This window comes from Lepus europaeus, chromosome 17 (assembly GCF_033115175.1).
Source record: "Lepus europaeus isolate LE1 chromosome 17, mLepTim1.pri, whole genome shotgun sequence".
Taxonomy (NCBI): domain Eukaryota; kingdom Metazoa; phylum Chordata; class Mammalia; order Lagomorpha; family Leporidae; genus Lepus; species Lepus europaeus.
The window spans coordinates 70,297,654-70,323,180 of NC_084843.1; the positions used below are offsets into that span (position 1 = coordinate 70,297,654).

At 38.6% G+C, this 25,527-nt stretch overlaps 1 protein-coding gene across 3 annotated transcripts in view; it reads left to right on the top strand.

Moving 5' to 3' along the window:
- NRG3 (neuregulin 3) overlaps nt 1-25,527 on the top strand; it is a 1,158,196-nt gene that overhangs the window by 520,936 nt on the left and 611,733 nt on the right. For all 3 annotated transcript variants that reach the window (XM_062214690.1, XM_062214691.1, XM_062214692.1), the window contains exon 2: nt 8,061-8,190. In XM_062214690.1, coding sequence (XP_062070674.1) covers nt 8,061-8,190 — 130 coding nt within the window. The remainder of the gene's footprint in view (nt 1-8,060; nt 8,191-25,527) is intronic.

The window sequence follows — 25,527 nt, forward strand, 5'->3', positions numbered from 1 at the left end:
AAGTAATAGGACATTTAAATATAGATTAGATCAGACTAAGGTGGCAAATGTCAAAGAAAGAGAAAAATCAAGAATATATGATAACCTAGAGGCTGATGAAAGTTGTTTTTATGAAGGCAGGAGTGATTAAGAATATCAGATGTTGGGGTTGTCATTATGGCTCACTGGGTTAAACTTCTGCTTGTAGCACCAGCACCTCATATTGGAGTGCCAATGTGAGTCCCAGCTGCTATTCTTCTGATTCAGTTTCCTGCTATTGCCCCTGAGAAGGCTGCAGAAGTTGCTCCAAGTACTTGGGCCCCAAGCCACCTATGTGGGAGACCTAGATGAAGTTCCTGGCTCTTGGCATTGGCCTGATCCACCCTGGGTGTTGCAGTCATTTGGGAAGTGAACTAGGAGATGGAAGTTTTTCTCTCCTTTCTCTCTCTCTCTCTGTAACTCTGCCTTTCAATTAAATAAGTAAATCTTTTAAAAAGTTAGAAGAATATCAGAATGTCAGATACGTTTGAGAGTTTTACAAGATGGGAAAATGAAATGGACCATTTCTGTGAGGTGATTTGGGATGCAGAGATGGTGCCAATGAAGCTTACAGCAGAGTCTTGCACTTGCCATGGGCTGCAGGGACTGTGATAGGTACTGTTAGTATTATACTTGAAAGAAGTTTGTATATGTGTATGTTTTCACACATGTAAAAGGAAACACATTCAAGTTCAGAGTAAACTCTGCAGTTGCCAAATAAACACATTTCCATTGATGAGCTCTGTCCCATGAAGGTTTATTGGAGCTGGAACAGAGTTAAAAGCAATATTTCATACTTTCAGGTGATAGGTAAGTCATGCAGATTTAACAAGGGCCTTTCTACATTGGCTTCAAGAATTGGTGGCTCTGGGATATATCAAGAACTGTCAGTCCTCACAGGAACCCCATGACTCAATCAAACTTTTAAATTCCTTGCCCAACACTCCCCTATTTCTTTCATGCCAGCAAAATGGGCAGTTGTATGATCTCTGGCAGCAGGGAGAAAACAGTCTTTGCCTTTTGCTAGCTGAGAAATGGTTTGTTTCCCTTTCAAACACAACCGCATTCTTATTGCTATTTTCTTTGACCATTAAATATTTTTTATAGCTCAGTCTCACGCCAGTGCTCCTCTCTGGGTGCCCAATAAGTGGCAGATTGAAATGGGAATTTTAATGGATGTCAGCAGGATTCATTGACACTGTCCCCAGAGAAGAGGCTTCAGAAGTCAATGACAACCAAATTTAAATGACTTCTGACCTGGGAAGGTATTTTACCAATCCTAAGAGCTTTTAGACTAGATTGCCAGATTCTTAACTTATAGAATTTTATCTCATGAGCTCAGTGGAGGAAGAAAAAACAGTTGGAGAAGTCTGAAATTTGCAAACTAAGAGTGAGAAGCATTTATATGGGGTCTTCTTTGTGCTTTGCCATTGTCCTTTGATAGGTAATCTTGATTTCCCTATGCGGAATTCATTTTCCTGTGCCAATTAAATCATATATATTCAAAACTCAACTCTAACGCCAACCCTTCGGGATGCCTTCAGAGATAACTATGGCCTGAATTACGCTCTCCTTTCTATGGCTATCTACTGCAGTTATTATTTGTGATAGCCAATTTAGCAGCACTCTTGTTCCAGCAACAAAAATGTGTCCCCACAGTATGCAGCATTGTGCTGGCAACATAGAAAATCTCCGTAAGTAACATTCCAGTTCAACTCAGTACTTAAGGGAAAAAAAAAAGTCATCATTTTAATTCATTAATAAATTTACTTTCACCACAAAGTCTGCGGGATTTCCGTCTTCTAGCCTTGCATTTTCTTCCATTTTGCCTTTAATGGATTAACTACTACCACCTCCCACTGTGCGTATAATTACTGTACTGATTGCTTACTATGTATGCTATGTGGAGTGGAAAGAAGACAAAAGTGAAAAGCAAAGCACTCTCCATGACCTCCCCAGGCATAGAGTCCGAAAATCATAAGAAGTAAGAAAACACATTAAGCTGCCTATAGCATGTGTTCAGGCACTGTTCCCCTGGGCAGCAGCCACGTTCCATTGGGTTGAACCCTTTGCCTTTGGTCATCATGCCTGGAAGCCCTTCATTAGCACCCTCTCTGCTCATCTTAAGTCCAGCATTCCTTAGCAACTCTCTCTTATTTTTGTTTTGTTCTTGTTTTCTCCTCCCTTACTTTCCATGCTGAAGAGTTAAACTTTTTATCTTTTCATCCAATTCTATAAACATTACCAAACTTGGTTTTTGGTATTCTTCTCATGTCCTAACCTCTAATGAAATATCTAGAAGTGTTTAAATAGAGTTTTTACTTTTATGATTATATCAAAAACAGATACACTTTTCAACATGGAAATTTAGAAAAATGGTTAAGAATAAAAAGGTCTTCATTCTGTAAATGTCTATTGTGTGCAGATACATGTCAGGCCATTTATAAAGATCATGAATGGGAGATAGGAAGACCTGCACAGCTCCACAAGAGCTCATGCTCCAGGCAGATTGGGGACCCACAGCTGGTGCAGTAGAGAATGAAGTCTAATAATGAGGCAGCCTTTTTTGCGAGGTAACAGAAAGAAGTGTCTTGAGGGGCAGATCTTTGGCCTAGTGAGTAAAATGCATGTTTCAATAATAGAGTGGCTGGGTTTGATTTCTATCCCCAGACCCTGTTTCCTAGTAATATGATATTAATAATATTCCTGATCTCTAGTAAAATGAGCCATGGGAGACAGCAGTGATGGCTCAAGTTGTTGGGTTCCTTGCCACCCTTGTGCGAGAGCTGGATTGAGTTCCAGTTCCTGGCTTTGGCTGGACCCAGAGCTTGCTATTGAGGGCATTTAGAGAGTGAAACAGTGGGCGGAGTTTTCTCTCTCATTTATCTATGTCTCTCTGCTTCTCAAATAAAGTAACATTTTTAAATAAATGAATAGCCTTAACAAATACAGAGGAGTTCACGGAAATGTTAGGGCCCCTCTTTCTTTAATTTACCTGAATCTTCATCCAAATAATGTTTTGAAGACAACTATAACAAATTTACTTTCCAGTTTCATTCTTAGAAAGAAAAATTTGATGAAATGACATGACAAAATAGTTCTGTATACTTTAGTCAGCTTAGTGTATTTTAAAAACTAGTGTAGTTTTTAAGCAAAAACATAAACAGGTTCCAGAAATGTTGGACACATTCACAGATGAGACTTCTCTCTCTGATTGCTGTGATGCCCCAAGGTTGTTCAAGACCATAATTTTTATGGTCTGGAGTTAGATTTTATCCATTATCTCATTCTCACAAATGTCTCATGTTTTCCCTTCAGAAAAAACCCTCAGCTAGGTACATTAGAGCATACTGGTTTGCCGGAGGGAATAGTAAGAAAGTAAAGAATTGCACCTTATTTGAGGGGACTTCAAAATGTTAAAGGAAAAAAGGAATTGAAGGATAAAAGTATAAAGTATCAACTTTATTTCTCAACAGAAGTTCCATCAAGTTCAAGACACTTTTGCAAGTGATCATGCCAGTCAGATGGTCCATCCCTAAAGTACTGAGAGTCCTGGGAAGTTAACCATGTCAGGGCAATTGTTTCTATATTATTAACCGACAAAAAAAAAAAAAATCAGTGCCCTTTAAAGACTTTATAAAATTAGGAAATAAAAAGTCAGAAGGAGAAATCAGCGTTGCAAGGTGGATGCCTAATGATTTCCCATCAGAGCACTTGGCGAAAGGCACCCTAGGGCTGGGAGAGCTGTGAGCAGGAACACAGTGGTGGTAAAAGAAGGACTCCCCTGCGGAAGTTTTCCCAGGTGTATTTCTGCTAAAGCTTTGGCTGAATTCCTCAAAACACTCCAATATTAAAAGGATGCCATTCCTGGCCCTTTAGAACGTCAATAAGCGGAATACCATGATTCTGTCCACTGCTGCTTTGACTGGACCACATCCCTCTGTTGTTGGTGGGCATTGCTTTGATTGTGTTGGGTCTTCAAAGCCATCTTTAATTTCCTGTTACAATTCTTCCAAGAAATGCTTTAGGATCTTGATCCCATTTGTTTCAAATTTCCATTGTAAGCTTTGTTTCTGTCTAGCTTATCTGGGCTCAATAGCCTAGGCATTCCTTGCTCCAGTTAGATTGCGCAAACATCCATAGTTTCCAATTAGATTGTGTAAACTGAGCCAGTTGAGATGTTTGTGGTGCTAGCTATTGTTTCTGCTATAAATCGTTGGTCTTCTTCAATTAGAGCATAAACAGAATTAATTTCTTGCTTGCCAACTATGTGTGCTTCAACTGCAACATCGTCTTATCCCTTTTTAAAACCAGTTGTAAATTGGTGATTTTGGGGGGAGAGGGATTTTCCCCAAAAATTTTTTATAAAGAATCAGGTTTCACATGAATTGATGTTTGTTTTGCCTAATTTTTGACACAATTTATATTATTCTGATAAGGCTTTTTTCAGACCTGTATCTTATTACTCTAAATGCCGTAAACTAGATCCTGTTCAGGCACATTTTAAGAAGTGACTGTGAGTTTCATCTGGTATAACATTTTTTTAAAAATTCAATCTTTGTTCATAATATGCATTTCCATGAACTTATGAGATTCCTTATATTTGATTTTCATTTTATTTATGTTCTATTTCATATGCTTAATATGTTTATGTTAAGCAATAAACTATATGAATGTATATGGTATATATTACATTTATGTATTTTAAAAGCAGATTGTATGCATGAGCATATCATCCATAATTATAGGCTAATGCTTATGTTTATTATAAAAGAAAGCGTGACTAACAGTGACTTAGAGACATTATACTAATTAATATTCAACATAGATCTAGTAGGTGGTCTTAAGAGTTGGTATAGCAGTCTACTGATTCATTGATGCTTCTGTGTTTCCATTCACATCTTGATCCTGATGACTCCAGGATAAGAGTTTGACTTCAGAATGAGTTTATGTTACCTTGCCAAAGCCTCTGTGATTTTATGGATGATACATAATGAAATGCATCTGTAAATTCTAGGATTCCAAGTTTATTGCTAATTACAGGTTTGTTTGCTTTTCTACTTAGAGGAGGATAAAATCCAATATCCTGTCATTGTTTGTGATATTAAATTATGAAAAAAATGTTTTTGTTGAAACTAGACATGTCACTGTGAGGGATAAGCATACATATTTTATGTTAATTTTGAGATTCTCTCTGCTATGGAAATAAAAAACCTGTGTACATGCTAAGCCTGGTATCGCTGCATTTTCCCACTGCAGACTTTTGCAGAGTAATTTTATGTGCATCTCTGATCCTCTATAATATGCTCATAGATGACAGCACGATGGGAAAGTAGTTGTAGGATAGTGGCTGTAACCACTGGAGACAGCAGTTGTCAGATGGAAATTAATTGATTGTAATTGCCTTACCATTGTATTACGCTTGGAGTCTGTAGCTTGTTAGAACCACTGATTATTACAATAAGGATCTCACTTTTTATGCTGTAGGTTATGTTAATGAAAAGCTGTTCTTAGAGGGAGTGATCAGTGAATATCAATTAAATGGATAATAAGAAATTAAAGGAAAGTTAACTAGCTGATCATGAGTTACTATACTTCAGCAATCAGAGTAGCAGTTAACTGTGTGTCATTTCATATTGAATTTTTGCCTGAAGCTCTTGAATTTTAAATATTCCCTACAGAAGGAGAAGCTGATTCTATGTAACTCTTTAGCACACACTGTCTTGAATTACAGATAATTCATTGTAGAGAAGATTGCCCTGAAAATGGGAAATGTGTCTGTTTTCCAAGACCATTATTTTATGCAAACTATTAAAAAGCATGTATTTTAAAATGGGAAAAAAATACATTTTCAACCCATTGTAACACCAAAAAAGAGGATAATAAAAATCATTTTTCCCCCAAAGTTCAGGGATACATGAGTAATACAAGAGTAAATCTGAGGGCATTACTTGTACGATGTTCATCAATATTAAGAATACCACAATAATAATATGGTTGTTAATTAACATATGGATGTGTCTAACATTTGACTGTAAGAGATTACAGAAGATCAGAGACCCACGTTAATGCCTATGCAGGGCTGGCACCATGCTTCACTTGGTTAATCCTCCATCTTGCGGCGCAGCATCCCATATGGGCGTGGGGGTTCTAGTCCCAGTTGCTCCTCTTCCAGTCCAGCTCTCTGCTGTGGCCCTGGAAGGCAGTGGAGGATGGCCCAGGTGCTTGGGTCCCTGCACCCACATGGGAGGACCAGGAGGAAGCACCTGGCTCCTGGCTTTGGATCAGTGCAGCGCCGGCCTTGGCAGCCATTCGGGGAGTGAACCAACAGAAGGAAAACCTTTGTCTGTCTCTCTCACTGTCTATAACTCTACCTGTCAAATAAAAAAAAAATGACTATGCAAAAGTCTGACATGGAGAATACAGAGGTATCAGACATTAATTGTGTATGAAGGATTCCTCTTTGCATAGCTTAGAGAATCCTAAAAATAATGTAAAAATATGCTTATCCCTTGTAGTGACTTGATTTGTCTCAAAGAAAACATCATTATTATTCTTTAAATAATATAATATTCTAGGATTGTAATGAAGTCTTTAATGATCATATCTGTTACCCGTAGTATTGAAATGGTTGGTGATATTAAAGAGATGAGAGTTCTGATCAAGCCTCAATCTCTGTCCTCAAGAAACTCAGAGATTAAAAGGGGCAAATAAACTTGTGAACAAAGGATTACCTGCAGAGCTAAGTGCAGTGCTGCAAATGATTAGAGATTCTAGGGAGGCACAAAAAGAAGATCCTCTAAGCTATAAAGGATTTCTGGGTATCTTCCAGGAAAGAGAAGGCTAGAGAAGAAGGATGGCTCAAGGAGATGGAGCAGTGAAAACAGTTCATGGAATTTGAAGGAAATAAGATAAGAGCTGGAAATCGTGTTGTATGTTTGAAGTTCAACGAGAGGAGTGTAGGCAGGAGACAGGAGACAGGTGAAATTACAGTGGTCCATGTCCTTCTTTGCTGTGCTAAAGATTTTGAAATATACCCAAGGGAGATCCTATTGAGACATGAATGGATTTCCTTTTAGAATGATCACTTTCTTATCACCTTGAGTGATAAGCAGGGAAGAAACTCATTGTGACCATCAGTAAGCTGGTTTAATATGCCCTACAGTTTAGTGTTATAATTAATCTTGATCCATGAAAAGAAACTTAAGAGCTTAAATGCTGAACAGTTTATGTCTGTGACTTCTTAAGTGTATATGTATTTTTCTCGAATGCTACTGAGGAATTGGTGCTAATATTTTGGCTGCTTAAAACTCTGTAACTAGAATAATGTCTCTGTGTAGTAAGAGTGTGCATCCTGTAGATAGCACATATTTATGATTAGCTTCATATTTGGGAGGCATGTATAGAAAAATAGCTTAATTAAAAATGTAATTATGATTTAAAAATACATATTTAAGAGAATGCTAAAAGATGGCAACAATGTGATTAAATATTTACAGGAAACATTCTTCACATCTGAGAATCTGTTTCAGAATTTGGAACATTTGCGATTTTAATTACATAATAAAGGGAGAAAGTGAAAGATTAATTGGCTTAGCTATTAGCCAATTATAGCTGTAACTAAAAAAAACCCCCAAACCGACATTGTTTCCATGGAACAATCACAGTATTCACTGATCAGATGTTTAATGACATTTGGCAACAACAAAGGGAAGGGAACATGTCAATCCTTCATACAGCATGTTTTTTTCAAACTGAAATTAATGAAAACAGATTTGGAGGTGTTTCAATCAGGATCCTTCAGCTCGTATGGTTCCCATGTCCTTAAATGGGGCTTCTCTTGAGTAATTCCAGTAAGCAAAATCTCGTGGGGGAAACAAGACAGTAGAATACAGTGGGTCTTGACCAGTGCCACGTGGGGTCAAGTCCTGACTCTGGGGTCCCCAAGATTAGTGTGATGCACGGATCAGGGGCCAATGACAGGGGAACTGGCCATCCGAGTGCACTGCTGACAGCATTTCCCTCTGTGCCTTCCTCGGCAGACACGACGACATACTCCACTGAGCGGTCGGAGCACTTCAAGCCCTGCCGAGACAAGGACCTTGCATACTGTCTCAATGATGGCGAGTGCTTTGTGATCGAAACCCTGACCGGATCCCATAAACACTGTCGGTAAGCCACTTCCGCCGCTCGCAAGGGCAGGCCCCCAGTGAGGCCTGGAGGTGGAGGGAGGTGGGGAACTTTGGGAGTTGTACAGTCTTTGATTTGCATGGTCTAGCTGTATCAATGGCAGAATTGAGTTTCAACATGAGAAGAAGACTGGTATCTCTCTACTATTTGAGAAAATGAGGGATTTGGTCAAATAAAAGGATATTTACTTTTGTATCTTCCAATTGAGTGCAAACAATGATTTGCTCACTTTAGAAGCCTATGTTTATGGCATCAGATGTACGCGTACGTCTAATCCTGGTACTCAAAACTAATCTCTGTTTTACAATCTCAGAACAAGTGGCGAGAGAAGCAGATTGCTCGTATAAAATATAAAGTCTTGGTGTTTTCTGGAACCAAACTCCAGAGACTGTAACTGTGTCCAGTTGATTCTGCCCTTCTGTGTTCATTTCAGTGTTTTTTTAACACGTCTGATTGTGAAGCAGTCTTCAGCAAGATGTAATAAATGAAATCATAGACTTGTTACAGTCTAGGTAGAGAACTACTTAGGGAAAAGTCCTGGTAGAGATGAAGAAGGTGTTTAATTGGTTTTTAGAGACCTGAGGTTATATAACTGCTAAAAATAAAAATAAAAAAAAGTGGAGATAAATAGTGCATTCGTACCCACTGCAGCTTTAAGGCCCAACAGAAGAATCAAATTAGCATTCAAACATATTTCCTACGGAGCTTTTATTTCCAGCACTACCCTGGTAATTTGTTTTTCCTTGCAATTGTGTATGCTTCAATGATCATCTATATCCACACCCCTTTCCTTCTCTTTATTTACTCCTCTCATATGACACCGTTATTAAATTAATTATCCTGAATTGTGAAGCATGGAAAATTATGACTTTTTTCCTCTCTATTGCTATTATAAAACTTTATTCCCATGTTGTTTTATTAAGATAGTACAGAGAAATGTATCTTAGAGTTATGAATTTAGAACATGACAGCAGATCCTGCCTGACTTACGAGCCAGCGTTTAGTCCACAGAGTGGACATCTTGCCACAGTGGACTATAGCACAGCTTTGGAAAGACTCATGAAGGACGTAGCAGGTGTCTGTAGAAGCTACGGTATGTGCTGTGTCAGGATGACAGAGCTGTGACCTCTTCCCACCCTGGGAGTTCGGCAGTGCTAGAACATTTACCTGTTACAACCTTTGCGGCCTGTTCCTATCCCTGGTGAACTTGGGTTCAGGACAAACAGGAGTGGGGATTGCTCCTTTCCACATTCCTTTCCTCTGGCTTTACTTAGCCTATCTGAGAGGGCACAGGTAGTAAGCACACAATGATTTTAAGAGAAAATCCTGGAAAAGCAGGATGTGTGTCAGAGGCCTTTGAGCGACTTAACAAAATGTGGAATTTACCTCACCCAATCTAATGGGGGTCATTGCATACAAGTGGATGCTTTGGCTTGAACATGGGTGGTCACATCTCTCAGAGGTTCCTGTGCTGGAGCCTGGTCCCCAGTGAGGTGGTGTGGAGATGGTCATACCTATAAGAGGTAAGGCCTTATAGAAGGCACATAGTTGGTATGTGAATGGTGAATCTTGTCTCCGGTGAATGAGCTAGGTCTGGTGTGGTTAGGTTGGCTCTGAGCAGAACGAGTTGTTATACAAGGAGCAATTCCCCACCTCCCCTGGAGCCTTAGGCTTTCTTGCTAACAAACATGCTGTGTGCATGTAGCCGGGCTCTTGTCACTTCTCTGAATTGTGATGCACCAGGGTGCTGGCACCATACAGTCTGGACTTTGTAACATCAGAAGCAGGAGTCAAATTCACCTCTTTAAACTTTACTCAGTCTCAGGTCTGTTGTTAGAGCCACAGACAACATACAGTGGGCAATCAATTAAGTTTCAGTTCCTAATCCATTGAAGAAGGGAGGAATCAAACGTATCAGCTAAAGCAGTGACTTTCTTTGCTTATGTTTTATCTCAAGAAAGGATCGGCTCAGACCCTGTCACAGGTTGATAGGATTCATCTTTTCTCAGACTGAGTAGTAGCAAGGAACAACATAATTTTTGTTTGTTTCCAACATACTATCTCACTATGTCTTTTATTGATTTCATGGGCGTATATGGTTTCTATAGCTACCAGAACAAAGCCTGGTCAACTGTGCGACATAACAACAGAAATTTATTTTCTCATAGTCCTTCAGGTCGGGGCTGGTTTATTCTGAGACCTCTCTCCTTGGCTTATAGGTGGTCATCTTCTCTCTGTTTCTTCTCATCATGTTTCCTTGGAAGGTGCCTGGGCCAACATTTCCTCCTCTTTTAAAATATTTAATTATTTCTATTTATTTGAAAGGTAGACAAAGAGAAAGAGAGGTCTCTTCCAACCACTGGGTCACTCCCCAAAGGCCCACAATAGCCAAGGATGGGACAGGCCAAAGCCAAGATCCAGAAACTCCATCTGTATCTTCCACATGGGTGGCAGAGACCCAAGAAATTGAGCCATTGTCTGCTTCCTCCCGGGATACATTAGCAGGAAGTTGGATGGGAAGCAGAAGTAGGACTCAATCTCAGGCACTCTTATAGGGGATGCAGGTGTTTCAAGTTGCAGCTTAGCCTCTGTGCCACCATGCCTGTCTCTACATTTCCTGTTTTTACAAGGACATAATCTATATTGGGTTAGAGCATACTCTAATGAGCTTGACTTCCCTTTTTAGGGGAATCAATATACTCTCCTAATATATTCACTTCCTGTGGTACAGGTTAGTACTTTAGCATGTGGATTTTTTGGGAGGGTGACACAACTCAGCCCATAACAGTGGGTCTCAGATCTGGAGAGAATAATATCCTTTGCTTTTGTACATATGTCTATTTTTTAACACACACAAGAAGAGATATGTCTATGGTTTAACTGGACCGGGGTGCATGTATAATAATTTTGGCCTTCTGTCTTCATATTTCTTGCATATTTCAGTACAGACAACCTGTTATTTAACATAGAGTGACAACACAGCTAATCATGACAAAAGACCAGCTCTAAGACAGAGTTGGAACTCTAGTAGGTTAATAGATGTCTATAAATCTCCTACTAGTGTGTATGAATAAATCACACATCACATGTGCCCACTATTCATCTCCCAGGCTTCCTATGAATAAAAGGCTTGCATTTGTTCCTGCATCAGCCACTTAAAAAAATTCCAATGCAGTTATATTAATAGTGAGTCATTTTGTACAGCACTCTCTTTAAGTAGTGTGTTTCTTCATTCTTCTCCCATTCAACAAATGTTTATTGAGTACCTCGTATCACCAAGATACTGTTGAATAAATACATACAGAAATGAATGCAAGAATTAAATGGCACTGCAGTTTCTAATGTGTTTGTAGAAGTGGAATATTTCATCGTTAGAGATAATGCAAAGAAAGCAAAGCACTTTAGAAATGGCAGACATGCTACCAGAGGCATCGTTGTGACCTGTTACTTACTGGATTACATTTCCAGTTCAATATGACACCATTTAGCAGATGGGAGCAGTGACATAAAGCCGTGGAATTGAATACAGCTTACTAGATTTTTTTATTTGTCTAAAAATTATACAACCAAGTCCAAGAGAAATTAAGATTGTATTTTCTAGATTAAAAAGCAAATTGGAGGTGGGTATTGTGGCATAGCAGTTAAACTACCACTCAGGAAGCCCTTATCCTTTCTGATGTGCCTGTTTTGAATACCAGCTACTCTGCTTCCAGTCCAGCTTCTTGCTAACGTGCACCTTGAATGGCAGGCAGCAATGGTTCAAGTTCTTGGGTAACTTTGCCACCCATGTGGGAGACCTAGATTGATTTCTAGGCTTGTGTCCTTGGCCTGGACCAGCCCTAGTGCTTGGGGCATTTGGGGAGTGAACCAGCACATGGAAGAGTTCACTCTGTCTCCCTTCATGTAACTGTGACTTTTAAATAAAAATAAGTAAACTTTTTTTATTAAATAAGTATAAATTTACAAAGTTCAACTTTAGAATTGTAGTGGCTTTTTCCCTCATACCTCCCTCCCACCCGCAACCTTCCCATTCCCACTCCCTCTCGCATCCCATTCCTCATCAAGACTAATTTTCAATTATCTTTGTATACAGAAGATCATCTTAGTATATACTAAGTAAAGATTTCAACAGACTGCACCCACACAGACACACAAAATGTAGAGTACTGTTCAAGTAGTAGTTTTGCCATTAATTCTCATAGTACAACACATTAAGGACAGAGATCCTACATGGGGAGCAGGTGCACAGTGACTCCCGTTGTTGATTTAAGAATTGACACTCTTATTTATGACATCAGTAATCACAAGAGGCTCTTGTCATGAGCTGCCAAGGCTATGGAAGCCTCTTGAGATCACCAACTCTGATCTTATTTAGACAAGGGCATATCAAAGTGGAAGTTCCTTCCTCCCTTCAGAGAAAGGTGCCTCCTTCTCTGATGGCCCATTCTTCTGGGATCTCATTCACCGAGATCTTTGATTCAGGTGTTTTTTTTTTTTGTTTTTTTTTTTTTTTTTTTTTTTTTGCCACAGAGTCTTGGCTTTCCATGCCTGCGAAGCTCTCATGGGCCTTTTAGCCAGATCCAAATGCCTTAAGGGCTGATTCTGAGGCTGGAGTGCTGTTTAGGGCATTTGCCATTCTATAAGTCTGCTGTGTGTCCTGTTTCTCCTGTAGGATCATTCTCTCCATTTTAATTCTATCTTTCATTATTTGCAGGCATTGGTCTTATTTGTGTAATCTCTTTGACACTTAACCTGTCTTTTTGATCAATTATGTACTTAAACTGATCACTTTAACAAGTAAGATGGCATTGGTACATGCCACCTTGATGGGATTGAATTGGAATCCCCTGGCACATTTCTAGCTCTACCATTGGAGGTAAGTCCGAATGAGCATGTACCAAACTGTATGTCTCCTCCCTCTCTTATTCCCACTCTTATATTAAAAATAAATAAAATTTTAAAGATAGGGATCTTTTGTATTATTACCTCACAGCTTTTCTTTTGTAAATTTAAAACTATTCTAAAATAAAATGTTAAAAATATAGGAACCCTGTGATAAACTCTATCAGATCTTTTTCTTTGTCGGATAAACAAGCTGTCCTCTGACACATTCCTGTTTCCTTGTCAAGAATAGCAACCAAACTTCCAGAGCATCCAGTGTAAGGTCCTAAAGTGTGTTCAGGAAAAGACCATGTTAATCTTAGGAAAAACCAGTGGTGTTGAGGGAGAGAAGGATGTCATGCTTTTTCTCTTTGTTACGTTTTCATTATTTTATGTATTTTCAATTTAAAAAATTTGTAATACCAGAAACTAAGAAACTACTAGAAGAATGCACAGGGGAAACAATTCAAGATATCAGTGTAGGCAATGATTTTTTTGGCTAGATCCCCAAAAGCACAAGAAACAAAAGCAAAATTAGACAAATGGTATTCTTATCAAACTAAGACTTTTCTGCACAGTGAAGGGAACATTTAGCTTAACGAAGAGACAAAACATAGAATCAGAGAATATATCTTCAAAGTATTCATCTGAGAAAGGATTAAAATGTAAGGAACTTGAAGAATTCAGCAACAAGAAAACAAACAATTCAGTTAAAAATGGGGAAAAGATCTGAATAGACGTTTCTCAAAAGAAGAAATCTGAATAGCCAACTCTGAAATAAAATGCTCAATATTATAGCATCAGGGCAATTTTAATAAAAACCACAATGACATTCCTTGTCACTCCAGTTAACACAGCTATTAACAAAAAATCAAAATTAAATATTGCAAGGATGTGGAGAAAGAATATATACTGTTTGTGAAATGTGAAATGGTACTTCCATTATGGAGAAAAGTATGGTAGTTCTTCAAAAAACTAAAATTAGATGTACCATATGACACAGCTATCTCCCTTCTGGGTACATATTCAAAGGAAATGAAATCATTTGATCAAAGACATACATGTACTGTCATGTTTTTACAACAGCCAAGAAAGACATGGAATCAACTGGGATGTCCATTGGCAGATAAAGAAACTATGGTTTATGTGCCAATGAAATACTATTCACTCCTGAAAAGAAATGTATCCAGTTACTTCTGGCAGAATTGATAATACTGGAGATTATAAGTGAAATAAGCCAGGCACAGAAAGATAAATGCCACATAGTTTTATATGTGGAACCTAAAAAGGCTAATTTTAGAGGAAAAAAATAAATTACTGATTACTATAGGGAAGGAAAAGAAGGTGGAATAAAAGGAGATTGGATAATTAATACTTAAACATAATTAAAGGTATTAAGTTATAGTGCTCCACAGCATAGTGGGGTGACTGTATTTCATCAAAATGCACTCTATTAAGAACAGGAATTGGGTCTGGTGCTGAGGCGTAACAGATAAAGCCACTGCCTGCAGTGCTGGCATCCCATATGGGCACCAGTTCAGGTCCCAGCTGCTTCACTTCCAATCTAGCTCCCTATTAATGTGCCTGGAAAAGCAATGGAAGATAGTCTGAGTTCTTGGGCACCTGCACCAATGTGGGAGATCTAGAAGAAGCTGCTGACTCCTGGCTTTGGATGGGTCCAGCTCCAGCTGTTGCAGACATTTGGGGAATGAATCAGTGGATGGAAGATCTCTCTCTCTCTGCCTCTACCTCTCTTTAAAAAAAAAAAAAAGAGCAGGAATTGAAGAGCTGCTAGACTCCAAATGTAAATAAAATATAAGGGAATGGAAATGTTAATGATGCTGATTACTGATTTGATGACTTTATGCTGTAGACATGTATTGAAATATTGCATTGTACTCCATAAAATATGTAAGTATTGCATGTTAATATTTAAAAATAAAAAGCCAATTAATCAAATTTAAAAGGAATCCCAAGGTCTTAAAAAATAACTTCACAGAGGAATTTTAAAAGGTAATAAATAGAGAAGATTGATTTTTTGAATTTAAGATGAGTTTAAATGTCATAAATTTTCCACATGCTAATCAGTGAAAACAGATCCTGGTATATGGTAGTTCTTGCTGTAGAAGAAACACACATCGATAAATAGAAAGGAAAATGACAAATTATTCATTAAATTGTTGACTATGAGATATAAAATATCAAAAGTATGTATTTGTCTCTCTACAACCAAAGTTCTCAATGAATTAAAACATTATCATCAAAAAATAAGGTTCAAGGAAAATAATAAGCACAATGATTTTTGTTAACAGCTGAAAGGATCTTGTGAACAACAGCAACACCAGAAACCAATGGAAGGAAAATATAAACAACTGAGCAAAAAAAAAAAATTTTGATCTGAATATGGTAAATCAGAAATAAAATTAAATTGTGACCTAGAGGAAAACTAAATACAATATGAAAATTAATAGCCCAAAGAAGTCATGTAGATAAGTAAAGGTAACACTAATGTAAAATTACAAGGCAAAGGAGAGGAATATGTTCTTCCCCTCCACAGGGACACAGAAAACCAGTGAACTGGAGAGGTGCTCAACTTCCCAGAGAGATGAAAATTAGATATTTAGATTTTCTTTTGTTAGCCTGTCATATATTTAAAAGCTTTTAGATTGTATTTGCTTTTTTGAGAGGGAGAAAATTCTCATTCACTGGTTCATTTCTAAATACAAGGTTTGGAACTGGGCTGTGCTGAAGTTGGGAGGCTCGAACACAGTCCCAGCCTCCTCTGTGGGTTGGCAGGAATTCAATTACTTGAGCCACCATCACTGCATCCCAGGGTCTGCATTCCTAGGAAGCTGGTGTCAGCAGCCTGAGCCAGGAATCAAACCCGGGTACTCTTAAACCAAGATACTCTGTTATGGGGTGCAGTTATCTTAACAGCTAAGCTAAACACCTCCTCCATACTTAATGGCTTTTAAAAGTATATTTTCAGTTTGGTGAGGTTACATGGAAAGCACTTATTCTGAAATACTAGAAGGAGTTCATTTTGTTAAGCATTTTATGGTAATGTTTCTGTACATTTCAGAAACCTTATATTGTTTCAAAGACTCTAGCCTACAGAAATACATGTGATTTATTTGTAGGGATGCTCACCACAGGTGGTTTGTTATAGTAAAAAGCAAAACAAATGTCTGCATTTAAATGTCTATATAAATTAGAGTACATCTATATATTGAATGAATTTTAAACATGTTTTAAGGGCAGAAAAATGTTCATTATGTCATGTTATGTATGGTTATGTATGCAAATGAGCTACTATAATTGTAAAGTTGATACATTAGGATCCTAACTTTGAAAAAGAACTAAATAAAAAATATTAACTGCATTTACAGCTGTTTTCTTCTTTGAACCTTATGAATTTTCTAAGTTCGCCACATTACACACATATATTTCACTTATGTAACACTTGGTTTAGACACTTGGCCCCTACTTCTCATCTTTCCACCAAGATAGATAGTGTCCCTGTCCCTGTTCAATCAGGGCTATTGTAATTCATTAGTATTTGGCTGATAAGAGCATTTTTAATTAGGTGCTTACAGATTAAACACTCTCAAGTCTATTTGAATGTGTCTGCTCCTTCTTTTATTAATAATTCTGTTTATGATAATTCCTATCCAGTTTGCAGTCATGTTTTGAAAACATTAAAAAAAAAATGAATTTGGTAATAGGAAGATATTCAGCCAAAAGAAATGAAGTTAGCCAGAGAAGGGAAGGAAGTCATTAGAAACTCTTTAAATCAAAATATTCTGAATAAAAAGTGGATATTGTCTGATCTATTTATTTTCATGGCCTTCCTAGCTATTTTCAGAACTTGGGAAATGATACTTTCTAAACCATATGTCAGTCCCCTGAAAGAGGTAGCCATTGTCGCTGAAACGATTGCTAGGCATTTGGATGGGCCACATATGTTGTAAGGCCAAATTCAAGTTAAAAGTATATGTCTCTTCTGAACTGAAGCTCATTAAGTGTTTCACCAGACTTCTGCAGTGATAGATTTTCAAAACTTGGGAAGAAATAGTATTTGAGCCGAACTTGACCTGTAGTGATCATTTTGGAAATCTGTCGAGCAATTCACTTAAAGATGCTCAAATCACTTGAAATATGGAACTGCTAGAAAAAGAGGAAAGCAATCCGAGAGCAACCATTGTCCCAGGTGATATTCGGGAAAGGGGCTGATGGAAGTGCAGCAAGTCGCCTGAAATGCTGGCGGGAGTGGGAGTGGGTGCAGCAATTGAAAAGGTGAGGGGAGCCTTAGAAGGATTGCTTCTGTCTGTGATGTCTAGTGTTCCCAGAGCAGGTTTTGAAATCAAAGGTTCCATTTTTAAGATCTCTCTATGATACAATACATAAAATTACAGGACCATCCTTCTTGATTTGTTCTGTCATTTTGGAGGTTCTTTAGCTCTTCCACGCAGCAAGGGTCCTCCTCATCAAATGGTTCTCCAAAAAGTTCTCCAAGATTGAAGAAAGGAGAAATGAAAATGGCATTTTGGCTCACATCCTTGAATTCCTTTGGCAAAAGGGGGTGGAGGCTGAAACAGCTGTCAGTCCTGTACAGTCCTTGCAGAGTGGGGTTAATAACAAGGTGAAGAGCCTTAGAAGAACTTTCAGGTTCATCAAAGAATGAATGTTTTCACACAGCAGGCATAATGTAAGTAGTTTGCAGCAGCAATGCTTACAACAGGTGGTTGGTCTACTGATTGCTCTTGACAAGAGGAAATGAACCAAGTTACAATGATCCTTCTCCTCTGTGGATGTCATTTGTCAAGAGAGTCTCATTAACTCAGCAAGCCTACAAACAACACTACCACCACAATTAATCCATAAGGTTGAGGCAGTGTTTAACCTTTGTTTAGGACCCCAGCTGATCTGCTGTAAAGGCTTGGCTTAATACCATGCAAAAGACCAGAAAAGCATATCTGGTAGAGTAATGACACCCAGCTTAGCTATTGCTCAATGATTTTTACCTTAGTGTAATGTTTTCTAACTTGATTGGCAACTCTAGCGGAAGCGTGATTCTTGAGGTGGTCATTATGATTTGCACTGGCTGTTATATACAAAAATTGACATAACTTTGGTTTTCGTTTAATAGTTTCCCTTTGTGTGATGGGATAAGGTATGCAGAAGGCCAAATACAAGGAGTCTTCACAAAGTTCATGGAAAATGAAGATGATGAAAAAACTTTTTTTCTACCCAAATAAGTGTATCTTTTTAAAAGCTTGTTCACTGATTACTTATTTGAAAGGCAGAGTGACTGAGAGAGAAGGAGAGAGAGAAGCATATGGAGAAGGGTCTTGTAGCTGCTGGCTTACTCTCCAAATGCCTGTGACAGAGGTTGAGCCATGACAAAGCCAGGAGCCTTGGACCCCATCCAGGACTCACATGTGGTGTCAGGGACCCAAGTACTTTGGTAATCATCTGCTGCCTCCCTGGGTGCAAATTAGCAGGAAGATGGAGCAGAAGGTGAAGGCATGACTTGATCTCAGGCACTCAGATATGGGATGCAAGTATCCCAGATGGCGGCTTAACCCACTACATGGCACCCGCCCCAATTGCATCTTTTTAAAAAAAAAGATTTTATTTATTTATTTGAGAGGTAGAGTTACAAATAGTGAGAGGGAGAGACAGAGAGAAAGGTCTTCCATCCACTGGTTCACTCCCTAAACGGCCGCAATGGCTGGAGCTGCGCTGATCCGAAGCCAGGAGCCAGGAGTTTCTTCTGGGTCTCCCACATGGGTGCAGGGGCCCACACTTGGGCAATCTTCTATTGCTTTCCTAGGCCATAGCAGAGAGCTGGATTGGAAATGGAGCATCCGGGACTAGAACCAGTGACTGAATGAGATGCTGTCACTGCAGGCAGAGGATTAACCTAACGTGCCACAGTGCCAGCCCCCAGTTGTATCTTGATTTCATTTTTCCACAGAATTTTTAAGCTTTCCTGTAGGTGTTCAAAGCTAAGAAGCTTGAGTTAAAAACTCCACTCAGGGTTAGCGCCATGGCTCACTTGGTTAGTCCTCCACCTGCAGCGCCGGCATCCCATATGGGCGCCGGGTTCTAGTCCCGTCTGCTCCTCTTCCAGTCCAGCTCTCTGCTGTGGCCCGGGAAGGCAGTGGAGGATGGCCCATGTGCTTGGGCCCCTGCACCCGCATGGGAGACCAGGAGGAAACACATGGCTCCTGGCTTCGGATCAGCACAGCGCCAGCTTTGGCGGCCATTTGGGAGGTGAACCAATGGAAGGAAGACCTTTCTCTCTGTCTCTCTCACTGTCTAACTCTATCTGTTAAAAAAAAAAAAAAAAAACAAAAAAACCTCCACTCAGTTTTTGTTCATGCTGTGTGATATCTGTACAAGGTGTTTAACTGGAATCTTCAGTCCATTGTTAATAAAGAAGACACAATAAAAGAGGTGCACAATATGCACTATGCATGTGCTAGCATTGGACAGTGTTTTCCTCTTGTTCCTTTAAGTTCTTACTGAAACTAAGCAAAAGTATGTTAGTAGGAATCTGGGGAGAGGAGTTGGATGTGTATCATCTGCCTTATTTAATCAAGAGGAGACTTAAGATCAAAAGTGGGTAGAGAGGCCAGCGCTGTGGCGTACCAGGTAAAGCCGCTGCCTGCAGTGCCAGTATCCCATATGAGCACTGGTTCGAGCCCTGGCTGCTCCACTTCTGACTCCTGGTTTCGGATTGGCACAGCGTTGGCCACTGTGGCTATTTGGAAAGTGAACCAGTGGATAGAAGACTCTCTCTCTCTCTCTCTCTCTCTCTCTCTTCCTGCTTCTTTGTAACTCTGCCTTTGAAATAAATAAATAAATCTTTAAAATGTGGGTAGAGAGCATGCCAAAGAATTCGTGTGTCCACTCTGAAAGCTCAGCCATCTTACTGCTAATTTTGATACTCCGAGAAATTAGCCATTTTCTATAATGTATCCCATTCTGCAAACATTTATTTATTTTCCCAGATTTTGTTTTTACTGAATCTCTATAGCTTAAAGAGGAAAAAATGTTTTTCCTTTCCTGCTTAATTGACGCAACTTGCCATAATTGTATTATCAACATAAAATGGATGTTGATTTTGCAATTCTGTGGAACAGTAAAATGGCCTATTGACTTTTTCTTTGGCAGTTAAATGTACACATTGGGAAATATTAATTTTACTTGTGGAAAATACATGATTCAAAGAAATGAGCTATCTGCTTTGTTTGTTCTTTCCTAAATCAGTTTTCCTAAAGTTTGGCATATCACGTTGAGCTGCTGCCTGTGGCGCCAGCAATCACATATGAGAGACACTTTGAGTCTTGGCTACTCCACTTTCCAATGCAGCTGCCTGCTAATGTGCCCAGGAAAGCAGTGGATGATGGACCAAGTACTTGAGCCCCTGCCATCTATATGGGTGATAAAGATGGAGTTCCAGGCTCCTGACTTCAGGGGGAATGAGCCAATAGATGAAATCTTTTCTGCGTGTGTGTGTGCGTGCGTGTGCGCATGTGTGTGTGTCTTCCTCTCTCTATATCTCTACCTTTCAAATAAATAAAATAAATCTTTAAAAAATATAAAGAAACTAAAATTCATAATGGCATAAAATAGCCTACTGTGAGAGTCAACTAAAAATAGTGTAAGAGAAACCTTTTTTAAAAAAACTAATTTACTTGATAGGCAGAGAAAGAGAGAGAGAATATGAATATGAATATGAATGAATTTCCATCTATTGGTTCATTCCTCAAAATGCCTGCAGCAATAACAGTCAGGGTTGGGCCAAGGCTGGAGCCAGGATCTGGGAACCCAATCCAGGTCTCCCACTGGACGACAGGAACCCAACTACTTGAGCCATCACCACTGCCTCCTAGAGTTTACGCCCACGGAAAGCTGGAGTTGGGAGCCAAAGCCAGAAATTGAATCTAGGCATTTTGATAGGGGACATGGGGATCTCCATAACTAGGCTTAACAGCTGATCCAAGAAACCTATTTGAATGTGGCTGTTTGAACATTGACTATCAAACCTATGTTGAGTAAACAAGGCATGTTAGAAGTCACCTAGATAATAACCCACCATACACAGTCAATATTATCACTTTGGATAAGTAGTTTTCAGTCATTTTTCTTTGTGAGGTTTAAGACCAGGCTTGTTTTTGTTTAAATATTCAGTTTCATATACCATGTGCACTCACATGTGTACACACATACACACACAGTGACTGTTCCTGACAGTGTCCTTGAAACTTACTATGTGTGGATGTCAGCTGGAAATTATAAGTACTGTATGAGCACACCTCAAAAGGTTTGTGAAGAAATGGAATTGAAAGATATTTATTTTGGCACAAACTATTTTTAAATCTATGCAGAGTTTTCTTTCCATAATACACATTTCAATGAAATTTTAGAAGACTCCTTACATAAATGCAAGGTATTATAATTTTTCAGTGTGAAAAATAAACTTTTTGACTTTTGAGTTATTCCTAATCTCTTAGAATGAGATAGATATTAATATAAATACCTTGAAAATTATTGGAATAGAATGATAATGCACTCCAGAATTTGCATATCACTATGACTTCATCAAACTTTCCTGACACCTGTGTGATTATTTTGTAGGAAGATCCCATAATATAATAATATCATTAAAATATTTCTTGGTTTGAAAGACAAAGATAATTGACAGTATTTTTATTTTCTTGCAGATACTTTAAAATGATGCTAGATTTTTTTTTCTGCTTCTCCCGATGATTCCCAGTTTTACTGGCTATTGGGATACAGTGCTATACCCCTAAAAAGGAGACTAGTGAATTATTCTTTATGACTCAATTTTCTTATGTGCCAAGGGGAAAGTAATACTACTACTTCCCAAGATCATTGTGAGGGCTGACATAAGTACAAATGCCTGGTATATAGAGGAAACGCCTTGAGTTTGGAGTAAGTGGAGGATAACCCAGCTCCTCTAAAATCCAAGTGGTCCATGGATCCTAAAGTCCTAACTGCCTGAAAGTAAGATATTTAATCTCTAATTGTCTTTTAATCTCTCTCTCTATATATATATAATACACATGCATATGTATATGTGTGTGTATATATATATATATATATATATATTTCAATTCTATAGTATATCATTCTCTGAGTGGCCATATAGATGACCATCCAAACTCCAAAACTTTTCAGATATAACAGGAGTTTTAAGAACTTCATCTCTAAAATAAACATAAATCAAGAATAACCTGTGTTAAATAGGACATATGGTTGCCCTAATTATAATTTAGATGAGACTCAATTTCATAGAAAACCAGGACCACCATATGCTATGTGTGGTTTTCTTAATATAAATTCCACAAAAAATGTACAATGTCTATATTGTCATCTTCAGTTTCCACATGTCAAGCTGAGAGTTTCCAGAGTTAGTACTGTCAGGGTCTGCATGTGAAAGCAGAGCCAGGGTGCCCAGACCCCTATGTTCCTCAGATGTGCCCTAATTTTGTGGTTGTATATATCAATATCCAATTAGTGTTTTACTTAGTAACCTTGAAAATAACAACAAAAAACATGACAGAAAGACTAAGATTTTCTTGTCCTATAGGATAAAATGCCAAAGACACTGTGTCTGAATTTTATCTTGTATTTCTAATGTTTATTTTTCACGATCAAAACTATTAGGGCTGCTTTATGAATTATTATTTTTATGAGCTCAACTAATAGGATGTTTTTGAATAGCATGAAGATATTTATACTGTAGGCAAAATCAGTGCATGTACATACATGTGCATATACATATATGTGCATACACATATGATGGACTTTTTAGGTATCTAGCATCATGCAGGGCTCTGAGGTTCAGTGACAAACATGATGGAAAGGTTCCATTCTGTAAAGAACTTGATTTTAGAGCAGCAAGAAGTGAATCCAATACAGCGTGAATGGGTGCCATGATCAGTAAACACTGGCAGCAAACGTTCAGCAGCAAAGTCCCCACCTGGGAAACCAGGGAATACAGAGGGGAGATGTTTTTATCAAGAATATTTGCATGCAAAATCTCTCATGCACGTTTTAGCAAATGGGAAATTAAGTCTGATATTAAAAGAATAGACTACAGAAAATAAAACATTACACATGACTTGGGGAATAGCTTGTTTAGAGATACATAAGCCATATATGAGCACTATAGAATGACACATTTAGTCCTATGTACGCTAAAAAATGAACATAAATTTTATATATTCTTTTTATAATTCTGCCAATGCTTATAAAGCATAGTCAAAATTTTGTGTCTAATATAAGGTATTAGAAGCATAGCAATGAATGTTATCTGAAAAACTCCTAAGAATTGGCTCGAGATGGACATTTTCTAGTTCAAATCAGTGTGTCAAGATCTATGATATAGATATACTCATATCTGCATAGAATATTCAAAAATGTCCGTGTTCCTGAAACCAGGGCCTCTGAGAAGTGGCATGTGCCTTGGTCATTGGAAAGATAAGAGCCCACTCACCTGTCATTGTGAAGCCTGCCCATGCTTGCCAACATAGGTGTGGGGAGTTGAGTTGCCTATGGTGGAGAAGATCTCCTCAAATCAGAGGAGGAAAGGATTTCAAAAGTATTTCACATACAATTAAAAGTAATGGGTTCATCTCACAATTTCCTCATGCAATTAGGCATATCTTTTCTGAATTATTTTCTCTGTTGTGTCCAGAGGGCTTTGAAAAACATATCAGGAGATGATAGCATTTTTAATTGCACTCCCTCAAATTTTGAATGTTTGTGGTGAATGGAAAGTACAGAGAAGAGATGTTTTATCCAAGCAGTGAGTATCAGTTTGCTTCAGTTTTGAAATCAAGATTCTTTTCTTGAGGCAAAGTTTAACACAGTGGTTAAGATGATCTTGGGGACACCCACGTCCCATATTGGAATGCCAGGGTTTGAATATTGGCTCCACTTCCTATTTCAGGAATAGGAAGTACACCCTGGGAGGCAGCAGTGATGGTTCAAGTAGTAGGGTCCCTGCCGTGCATATGGGACACTTGGATTGAGTTACAGTCTCCTGGCTTTGGGCTCACCCAAACCCAGTTATTGCAGATATTTGAGGAGTAAACAAATGGATGGAATATCGATCTCTTTCTCTCTCTTTCCCTTTCTCTGTCTCTTTCCCTCTCTCTCAACATTTTGAATAAATAAGAATAAAAACAATTCTTCTGTCATTCAAAGCAACCTTATATTTACCTATGAGATCTTTACAAAAACTATTTCATAATAATGTGTTAATATCTTAAACATAAAACAAGATTTGTCAGCTCTAAATTTCCCTAATGAGTTAAACGCATCTGTTTAAAAATGCCTTAACCACTGATCATCATTGAATGACAATTTAGAAATACTTATGGCATGTTCGTGTAAAAACATCTTACCTTTTCCCAGCTGAAAAGTGTTTGCTTTTCCTAGCAGAGCTGCTGTGAGACTCACACAGGGTCAAAATAAGGTGACTGTGAAAGGTTTGCCTTATTATGGGTCTAGCAGCATGTTGGTATTTTGACATACACAGCAGTACACACATAACAGCAGAGAACAGAGGAGAGTCTGTAAGAGTTCCTAAAATAGGGGAGACTTTCTAGTGTCTCAAAAATTATATCTCATTTCAACAAATACAAAATGCAGTTGTCGCTGACATCAGGGAAAGGAGTTATTATTTCAGCAGAGACTTCATTAAACAAACCAACCCCAGGCTTTGAGGCAGAGGGGTGCTGGACATGAGGGTGTGGGGAGACAAAGATGGTACCCAGAGGCCAGCATGCCCTGAGCCCAGCCTCCCTGGGGTCCTCTGGCCTGGGGTGGATCACAATGACCCTGTGCTCCTGAAGGGCAGAAATTCAATTAGGATCCTTCAGCTTTGAGTCTCAGGAGTGAGGACTTGAGTGTCATTGGGTAGTTCCATGCTGGAGGGGAAAAAAAATCCCCAGCAGTTATAAAACTGTGGCTAATAATAGGGCAGGGGAGAGTGGAAAATACTAGGTTGGAAAGAATTGGCAGAAAGGATGTGCTAATAAAGCATTTGCTTTGAATAAGGTCATGATTTTGCCACAGTTTGGGGTGTTCCTCTGGGCTAATTTACAGTCACAACCACAGTCACATGGAAACTTTATTCCCTTCGGCGAGGTTTTATTTTCACTGCACTCGGAAGCTCTTTCTCTTCTGCCTGGGTTAGCATATGTGAAAGAAATAATGATTATTTTAATGATATTAAATAGTAGCTTTGATCTCTTCCCCCCACAAGCCAACCAAAACATTACGAGGCTGTATGAAATGATTCATTTGTGAACAGAATTTCTGTTTCTGTTATCATATCCCTGTTCACCTGCCTGGCACTCCCACTGGGCCTTGTGATGATCTTTTCTTATGGTA